An 8615-nucleotide genomic window follows, 5' to 3' on the forward strand; every position below is an offset into this window, starting at 1 on the left:
TGAAATAGCTCAACTGGAATTCCATCACCTCCACTAGCCTAGTTCATAGTGATGCTTCCTAAGGCCACTTGACTTAGCATTCCAGGATATCTGGCTCTAGGTGAGTGATCACACCATTGTGGTCATCTGGGTGGTGAAGATCTTTTTGTATAGTTCTTCTGTGTATTCTTGCTACCTCTTCTTAATATCTTCTGCTTCAGTTAGGTCCATATCATTTCTGTCCTTTATTGTGCCCATCTTTGCATGAAATGTTCCCTTGCTATCTCTCATTTTCTTAAAGAGATCTCTAGTCTTTCCCATTCTATTGTTTTCCTCTATTTCTTTGCATTGATCATTTAGGAAGGCTTTCTTATCTCTCCTTGCTATTCTTTGGAACGCTGCATTCAGATGGGTATATCTTTCCATTTCTCCTTTGTCTTTCGTTTCTCTTCTTTTCTCAGCTATTTGTAAGGTCGCCTCAGACAACCATTTTGCCTTTTTGCATTTCTTTTTCTTGGGCATGGTTTTGATCACAGTCTCCTGTACAATGTTACAAACCACCATCCACAGTTCTTCAGATCATCTGTCTATCCGATCTAATCCCTTGAATCTATTTGTCATTTTCACTGCATAATTGTAAGGGATTTGATTTAGGTTATATCTGAATGGTCTAGTGGTTTTCCTTACTTTCTTCAATTTAGGTCTGAATTTTGCAATAAGGAGTTCACGATCTGAGCCACAGTCAGCTTCTGGTCTTGTTTTTGCTGACTATATAGAGCTTCCCTATCTTCAACTGCAAAGAATATAATCAGTCTGATTTCGGTGTTGACCATCTGGTGATGTTCATGTGTAGAGTCATCTCTTGTGTTGTTGGAAGAGGTTCCTCTTCCAACAACAAGCAGCCTTTGGTTCCAGTCAAAGATGGATGCTGGGGGGGGGGTGGTGGTAGTGGTTCAGTGCAGGCGCCTGTTCAGGTGTGGGCTGATCTAGGTTGACAGAGGCTTGGTCCTAGGTTTGAGGTGTATGGCAGGGTCTCCCACCTCCCAGAATGGTTCACTTGGAACAAGCCTGACTCCTAAAGATGCCTCACTTCCTCATCTTCTGTGACCCTACCCCTTCCATACGCCCTGGTCCAGGACCCCCAAAGACTAGCAACCAGGCACCTGGAGAGGTTTGCAGGGTGAGACCCGGCAGCAGATACCAGCCACCTGGGATGTGCTTTTATTTGTGGGTTAGGGAAGGCCTCTCTTCACCCCTCACCCATGTCCACGGCTGGGCTTGGACACCAGTGACCATTCACCTCTGGGTGCGATGTGATGCTGAAGGCAGGAGGAGCTGGTACCCCTTAGGGTGGCCTCTTTTCAGGATCGTGTGCAGCACCAAGCTGGGCAGGAAGGACTCCTAGAGCGAGAAGGAGGGCCACTTTCAGGGCCCTCTGGGCAGGAGATGGGGTTTACTGGGCCCAGGGAGTTCTACACTGCAGCCTGAGGGGGCAGATACCGTGGTGGGCCCCACTGTACAGATGCAGAAACTGACATAAAAAAGCCTCCACCTATAGCAGGGTAGGAGCTGGAATCTGACCCCAGGCGGTCCAGCCTGAAAGCCCAGCCCTTAGGTAAGCACATACAAAGGCTTTACCGAGACCAAGCCACCTCACTGGGCACCTTCCCACCAGGCAAGGCACTCCATGCGGCTGGCCACCGGCAAGTGCTCACCAGCTTCTGGCTCCAGGAACAGGGCGATTTGCCCACCTGCTCCAGGAAGGTTTTGAGGTCCCCCCGCTGCCTCTGGGCAGTGGCCCTGGGGATGAAGGGCAGGCTGCTGTTCATGGAAGTGTCCTCAGGGAGGTGGCCATTTGGCTCCAGGGTGGACCTGAGGGGGACAGGCACCCATGAGCTGCATGGACCCTGAGTCCCAGGTCCATGCGTGGCTGGCAGGACCCTCCAGGGCCCAGACCACCGCTGGACGGGGTGGTTTACAGGGGGAGGAGGCGCGTGAATCCCGTCCCCTTCCGCAAAGCCTCACAGGCCAGGGAAATCCCAGCTGAAGGGGCTGGCCGCGGTCTCCTCCTTGGCCCTTGGGTACAGGGCTTTGGGCAAGCTCTCCAGCCATCTCCCGACACTCCCGAACACCCGATCCGATGCTGTCGACCGGGGGTTGGCTGTCCTGTTCTCGAAGATGCCCTGCCGGGCTGAAGGAGAGAGGGCATGGGTGAGATCTCTTCCCCGGGCAGGGCCACCTGTACCCCACCCTCCCCCCCTCTTCCCTGTGACAGGCAGAGCCCTGTCTCCATGGCAACCCAAGGCTCCCCAGCGCCTTCTGGCTGCCTCCAGAGAAGGCTCTGGTTTTAAAACTATCCTGCATGACTGTTTCTGCCTTTCTTATCCAAGCTCTGCACTGCCCCCCACCCTCTCCCCACACACCCACTCCTGCTCCAGCCCCAAACAGGCCCCCCTTTTCCCACTATGGGAAGCCCAGTGGCCCCACCAGGGAATTCAAGCAATGATTCTGAGAATCCTACAGGGCTGGAGTCTTTCCTGCCCAACAGCTGCCCCTCTGGCTGGTCAGGAAGCCTGAAATCCCCGCTCTGGTATCCCGAGGGGATGGCCACAGCCTCTGTGCCCAGCAACTGCCCAGGAAGTGTCTCCCGTGCCAGCCAGCTGCCATTCCCAAGAAACTTTCTCCAGCCCCCGTCCCCTCCCTTTCCTGGGATTCCCAGCAGTGGCTGGGGTGGACTCTGACTTCTCAGCTGCTTGTTATCTGCTCTTGGAGCCTTGGCTTCCCCCATCAAACAAAACTGGGCAAAATTTCAGCTTCCACCTCCAAGTTCCTGTGATCATGAGGGGGCTGGGTCAGGCTCCTCCTGAATCGGCCAAGGTCCTGGATTTTGAGGACTTTACCCCCAGCGAGGGCAGGGGGAGAAGGGGGCGACAGAGGATGAGGTGGTTGGATGGCATCATCGACTCAATGGACATGAATTTGAACAAGCTCTGGGAGTTGGTGAAGGACAGGGAAGCCTGGTGTGCTGCAGTCCATGGGGTCACAAAGAGTTGGACATTACTAAGCAACTGAAAAATAAAAATCCCCAGCAAGGCTTTGGAGCAGCTGTTCTCTGAAAGTGCACACAGCTGATGCTTAATAAATAGATGAGGCTGTTGGATTGCTGGATCCTGAGAAGAGAAAGGGCGGGCAGATGGGGAAAGGGGTCCTTGGGAAGGGTTCATACTAGAGCGAGGATGTGTATTCTTCCTGCTTGCCTCTTGTGACACCCACTTCAGAAAACAGTGGAAACTGCCACCACCGATACGACCACATCCATCACCCAAAGAGCCGAGAGCACAGTTCTCCCCGGGGAACCTGGGACTGATGGTCGGTTCCGAGCTTCCTTGCTGGACCAGGCAGTGCCAGCCTCCCGCAGAGGTGTGATCTTCTAGAACTTTCTGGACACCTCCCCAGCCAGGCCCCTGAGGTCTGCCTTCATGGATCTGGGAAAAGCTTCGGGTGTCTCAGTTCCCACCTTCTCCAGCCCCTGGAGGCCAGGTGCGGGGTCTGCAGGCTGTGGGTGCGGGTCCAAGGTGGGCAGAGGATACAGTATGTGGGAACCCTTGGTAAGTGAGCAATCCTTCCGTGGTGGCCAGGCCTGGGCAGACCCTGTTCTCTGGGCCCAGCTGCTCCCTGGCACCATCTGCCTTGAGCCACCTCTACTGGACCTCAGACCCTCTACACGGTCCTTGAAGGTCACCCTAAGAGCTTCTGGAAAGGCCAGTTCAGGGGCCTCCTCTGCGGGGTCAGTGGCCTCTTGGCCTTAGTACCAGGGCCCAGCCTCTGCTGGCCAGGTTTCAGGCTGGAACTTTCTGGAGTCCCGGAGCTCCCCCTCCTGTCTGCTCACCAGCACAGCTGCGTTCCCAGTAACGGAGTGCTGTGTCCCTCAGCGTCTCGTCAGCGAATCGCACTCGGAAAGGGCAACATCGCCTGCGGTGCCCTGAGCCTTCCCCCGAGGAGTTGTGGGTGAGCACAGCCTTGAGCTTGGGGGCCCGTGTAGCCTGGGGCCTGGTGAGAGAGATGAGAGGCTCAGCCACCAGCCTCCCCGGCATGCCACCCTGGCAACACACACATCCACCAGAGCTCTCTGTGGGATCCTGACCATCAGAGCAGGTCCCTCCTGAGCCCTTCCTGCCCCCCAAAGCAATGGATCAAGCACGTTACAGGCATCAGCCCACCAAACCCACACAACTCTGTGACACACGATTATTAATCCCATTTTACTGATGAGGAAACTGAGGCACAGAGTTTTTTTGAAATTTTTTCCCCCAATTTGCCCAAGATCGCACAGCTGGTTAGGGGTGGAACTGGGCTATGAATCCTGGTTCAAGAGTAGGCAATCTTGTATATCAAGCAATTCAGCAGAGAGATTCAGGAGTTGGGCGGTCCCTGGGTTTCAATTCTAACTCTTGGAGCCTCAGTTTCTTTGTCTGTAAAATGGGATCATCATGCCCACAGTACAGGGCTGGGAAGACGTGAAAGAGACTGCAAAGCACCCCCCACACCCCCAGGGTCTGCAGGGCCAAGAGTAAACATCTCTGAGAACTGTTCCTCATAGTCATCAATTTCAACTATGAACCATCCCAGTCCTGTGACATTGGGCAGACCACCAGCAGATTTCCCCTTTAAATTATGTACTGTGTATTGTGGGCAGGATAACAACATCCTTATAAAAGTTTGCATGAGTGTGTGCTAAGTCTCTTCAGTCATGTCAGACTCTTTTGCGACCCTATGAACTATAGTCCGCCAGGCTCCTCTGTCCATGGGATTCTCCAGGCAAGAACACTGGAGTGAGATGCCATGCCCTCCTCCAGGGTATCTTCCCAACTGGAAGGCGGGTTCTTTACCACTAGCGCCACCTGGGAAGCCCTATAAGAGTCTGAGTGCATACTAAGTTGCTTCAGTTGTGTCCGACTCTTTGGGACCCTATGAATTGCAGCCTGCCAGGCTCCTCTGTCCATGGGATTCTCCAGGCAAGAATACTGGAGTGGGTTGCTGTGCCCTTCTCCAGGGGATCTTCCTGACCCAGGGATCAAACTCACATCTTTTTTGTCTAACTGCATTGATAGGCGGCTTCTTTACACTAACATCCCCCCTAGAAGTGCGCTAAGAGTTTGTTGAGTATCAGATAAAATGTGAGGCATCTAGTTTGGAGCCTGGCCAGGGGCCTGGGCTCAGTAAAGGGGATCTGTGATTATTAAATTTATTGTTGTTCATTTCAGCCGCCAGAGCAAGGCTGCAGGACGGTGTGCTTGACCCATCGATGGCTCTGTTATTCAGAAATGCCATGTTCGATCTTAAGTACATGCCTATGGCTATACCTGTCTCCATTTATCTGACTGCATCTTTATGTCCATGTGGACACAGAGAGGACACTTTTCATGAGTCCCTTAAAGAGTCAGGGAGCCAGGAGATGACCAAGACAGTGTCGGCTACATGCACTGGGACCTAGTTACGCAACGGTGGTGCGTATCCATAGGCGGTGTCTTCCTAGAGCACTGAGTCAAGAAGGGTTCTGAGGCTCAGTGGGGGAAAAGTGCTGTGCTCAATTAGCAATGTCTGCCATGGGCCCAGGATGAGAAGGAATGGCATGTCTAACGTACGTACTGTCCCGGTCTTTAAACTCAAGGACGATGCTCTTCACCGTTCATCCACGGTTAAGCAGGGGGAACTACTTCTGCATTATTTTCTCCCTCCCTTAGAGCTATTGCATCCAGGTCCAGCTAAGTGCTAGTGCCTGGGCTCTTCCTACTTCCATTCCTTATTTTATTTCCCCCAATATTTGACATATGTGCTGTGCTCAGACACTCAGTCATGGCCGGCTCTCTGTGACCCCACGGCCTGTAGCCCACCAGGCTCCTCTGTCCATGGAATTTTCCAGGCAAGAATACTGGAGTGGGTTGCCATTTCCTTTTCCATTGACTTCTTCCCTGGTGGCTTCTTCCCTGGTTCTTCCCTGGTGGCTCAGAGGTTAAAGCATCTTCCTGCAATGCAGGAGACCTGGGTTCAATCCCTGGGTTGGGAAAATCCCCTGGAGAAGGAAATGGCAACCCACTCCAGTATTCTTGCCTGGAGAATCCCATGGACGGAGGAGCCTGGTGGGCTACAGTCCACGGGGTCACAAAGAGACACGACTGAGTGACTTCACTTTCTCCATTGACATATAGTAAAAGTGAATCAAAGTTAGAGGAAGAGATGGATGAATGAATGGCAGGTGGGTGAAAGAATGGGTTGGTGGGTGGGTGGGTGGATGGACTGATGGATGAAATAGTGAAAAGGTCTTTTTTATTTGGCACACCACTCGACTTGGAGGACCTTAGTTCCCCAACCAGGGGTAGAATCCAGGCCACAGAAGTGAAAGCATTGAGTCCTAACCACTGGACTGCCAGGGAACTCCCCAAAAGGTCTTAATATAAGGTTTGGATCTTAGGAGGATAGGTAGATGTATGGATACATGGGTGGATGAATGATTATGCAGGTGGGTATGTAGACTGGCTTCATGATTAGATTAGTGATGGATAGTATCCTGGATTTACAAGTGGTTGGAAGGATTGGTAGATGATCAATCATTGACTTCATTGATAGGTGGATAGAATTGTGGGAGTTTGTGAGTAGCTGGCTGGCTGGCTGGCTGGAGAGATGGATTAATGAATCAACAGGAGACCTGATTCATGAGTGGATGGATGGATGGAGAAATTGGTGAATAGATTGTGAAAGACCTGGTTCACAGATGTATGCAATGGTGGATGGGTGAATAGGAGAATGAATATATGAATGGATTCATCAGTGAATTATGAATGTGTGTAAAAGACCTGATTAATGAATGGGTGGATGGATTCATAGATGTTGATGGATGACCCTTAAACAGGTTGGGAGAAGACTTGATTCATGGATGGACATATAGATGGATGAACAGGTGGACAGATGGATAAATTCTGGAAAGACAGAGGAAGGAAAGAAATGTTCTTTCTCTCCACCCCCCTACCCCCATCCTCCCACAACTCACTGATTGGCCTTGACCGTGGTGAACTGCGGGTAATCTCTACTCAAGGGCCCCAGGGCAGGTATCTGATGAAGCAAAATCTTCTTAAGGCTATTCTTGAGGTAGGATGATTGGCCCCTTGAAAACAAACAGGCCACACCTGATATGAGTGATCAGGGTCCTCCATGGTCAGAGCGTTGATGACAACCCCGTCCCCACGAAGAGGTCACTGACGCTTACCCAAGCTCTGGGAGGAAGTGGGAGCTGGAACACCGAGGAGGACTTCCGTTGAACTCTGACGCAGAATGCCTTTGATGTTGAGATGCTGAGGGTGCTGGGGTGGGGGGAGGGGGGCAGGATGAAGTAGAAAGAGTTATGAGCCTTCGCTTGGGGACAGTCTTTATTAGAGTCTTCCTGGTTGCATGGCCTTGGGCCTCAGTTTATTCATCTGTACAATGGCAGGGCCGCCCTCAAGCAGTGGTTGTCAGGATTCTGCCAGCCCTACTTCACTAATACAAGCATCCTTCTATGCCAGGTGGTGTGACCCCCCCCACCCCGACCACCCCCACTCCGACCACCCTCACCACCGGAAGTGACGCAGCCCCGCCTTGCCCCGCCCCCTGGGGGGGAGCCATAGGGGCCTCACTCGGTGGGAGAAGCCGTTCCGCAGACTCAGCCCTGAACTGTCGCAGGAACTGCCGGAACCGGCCCGGGAGAACTCCTCCTAGGAGGGAGCCCAAGGAATCGGAGGTCTCCTTGGCCGAGCCCCTGCGAGGGTCCTTGCGCTGTCCGAGCTCGGGGCACGCGGGCGCCGATTCGGGGGGCTCGCCGGCCAAGAGCAGGGGCGGCAGCAGCAGCGACCTCAGCCCTGTCCGGCTTCTCGCCGGCCGCTGGGCCACGGTGGGCAGGACCGGCAGGCGGGACCGGGAGCGCCTGAAGCCCAGCCCGGGATCGGAGTGCAAGGACTCACACTCGGGGGCCTGCCACCGCTCGGCGCCGCTCTCAGAGGCCCTCGAGACCCCGAAGACCCCCGCGTCCGAGGCTGCTCGGAGCTCGGGCCGCAGCAGCCTGGGCAGCAGCGGGTCTCTGCGCCGGCGATCGCCACCGCCGGGGACCCCCTCGGGCGCCACCTGCTGGGCCCAGAAGCTGGGGCGACGCCGGGGCATGTCTGGCCCTGCGATCAGCTCAGGGCATCCTCACGCCAGTGAGGGGCGGAGGGCGGGTGCCGTGGGAAGTGGACAGGAGGGCGTAGACCAGCCACCCCCGCCAGGCCATAGCGCCCAGAGCGCGGCAGTGTGGTTCGGGGGTTCCACCATTGGCCCGCCAGACAGTAAAAGTGGCTTCAGGCTAGAGCGCCCGGATCCTGTTCCCAGAAAAAACGGTGACGGTGAGAGCACTCACATTCTCAAGTTGCTGTGACGTTTAAATGAGCCAGCAGATGTGAATGGCTTAGAATAATGCCAGGCACGTTGTACGTGCTTAACAAAGCCTAACTACTATTATTATTTTAAAATTATTATTTAGGATTTAGTCTCAGCTCCATTACTTACTGGGGCTTCCCTGGTGGCTCAGATAGTCAAGAATCCCCCTGCAATGGGGGAGACCTCGGTTC

At 53.8% G+C, this 8615-nt stretch overlaps 1 protein-coding gene across 2 annotated transcripts; it reads right to left on the reverse strand.

The window, feature by feature from the left end:
• Window positions 1-1147: 1147 nt before the first annotated feature.
• Window positions 1148-8364, reverse strand: C12H9orf50 (chromosome 12 C9orf50 homolog). Of its 2 annotated transcripts, none has more exons than XM_044926441.2 (7): window positions 7650-8364; window positions 7244-7337; window positions 7028-7141; window positions 3869-4029; window positions 2005-2170; window positions 1731-1851; window positions 1148-1380 (listed from the first exon to the last, which is right to left on the reverse strand). In XM_044926441.2, the coding sequence occupies exons 1-7, from the start codon at window positions 8167-8169 to the stop codon at window positions 1276-1278; spliced, it is 1281 nt and encodes a 426-aa protein (XP_044782376.1). In that variant the 5' UTR covers window positions 8170-8364; the 3' UTR covers window positions 1148-1275. The 2 variants fall into 2 exon arrangements, with proteins under 2 accessions (XP_044782376.1, XP_006044152.1); XM_006044090.4 differs by having other exon boundaries at window positions 1695-1851; window positions 7650-8356.
• Between the last annotated feature and the right edge of the window lie 251 nt (window positions 8365-8615).

The sequence above is a fragment of the Bubalus bubalis genome, chromosome 12, assembly GCF_019923935.1.
Source record: "Bubalus bubalis isolate 160015118507 breed Murrah chromosome 12, NDDB_SH_1, whole genome shotgun sequence".
Lineage (NCBI taxonomy): Eukaryota > Metazoa > Chordata > Mammalia > Artiodactyla > Bovidae > Bubalus > Bubalus bubalis.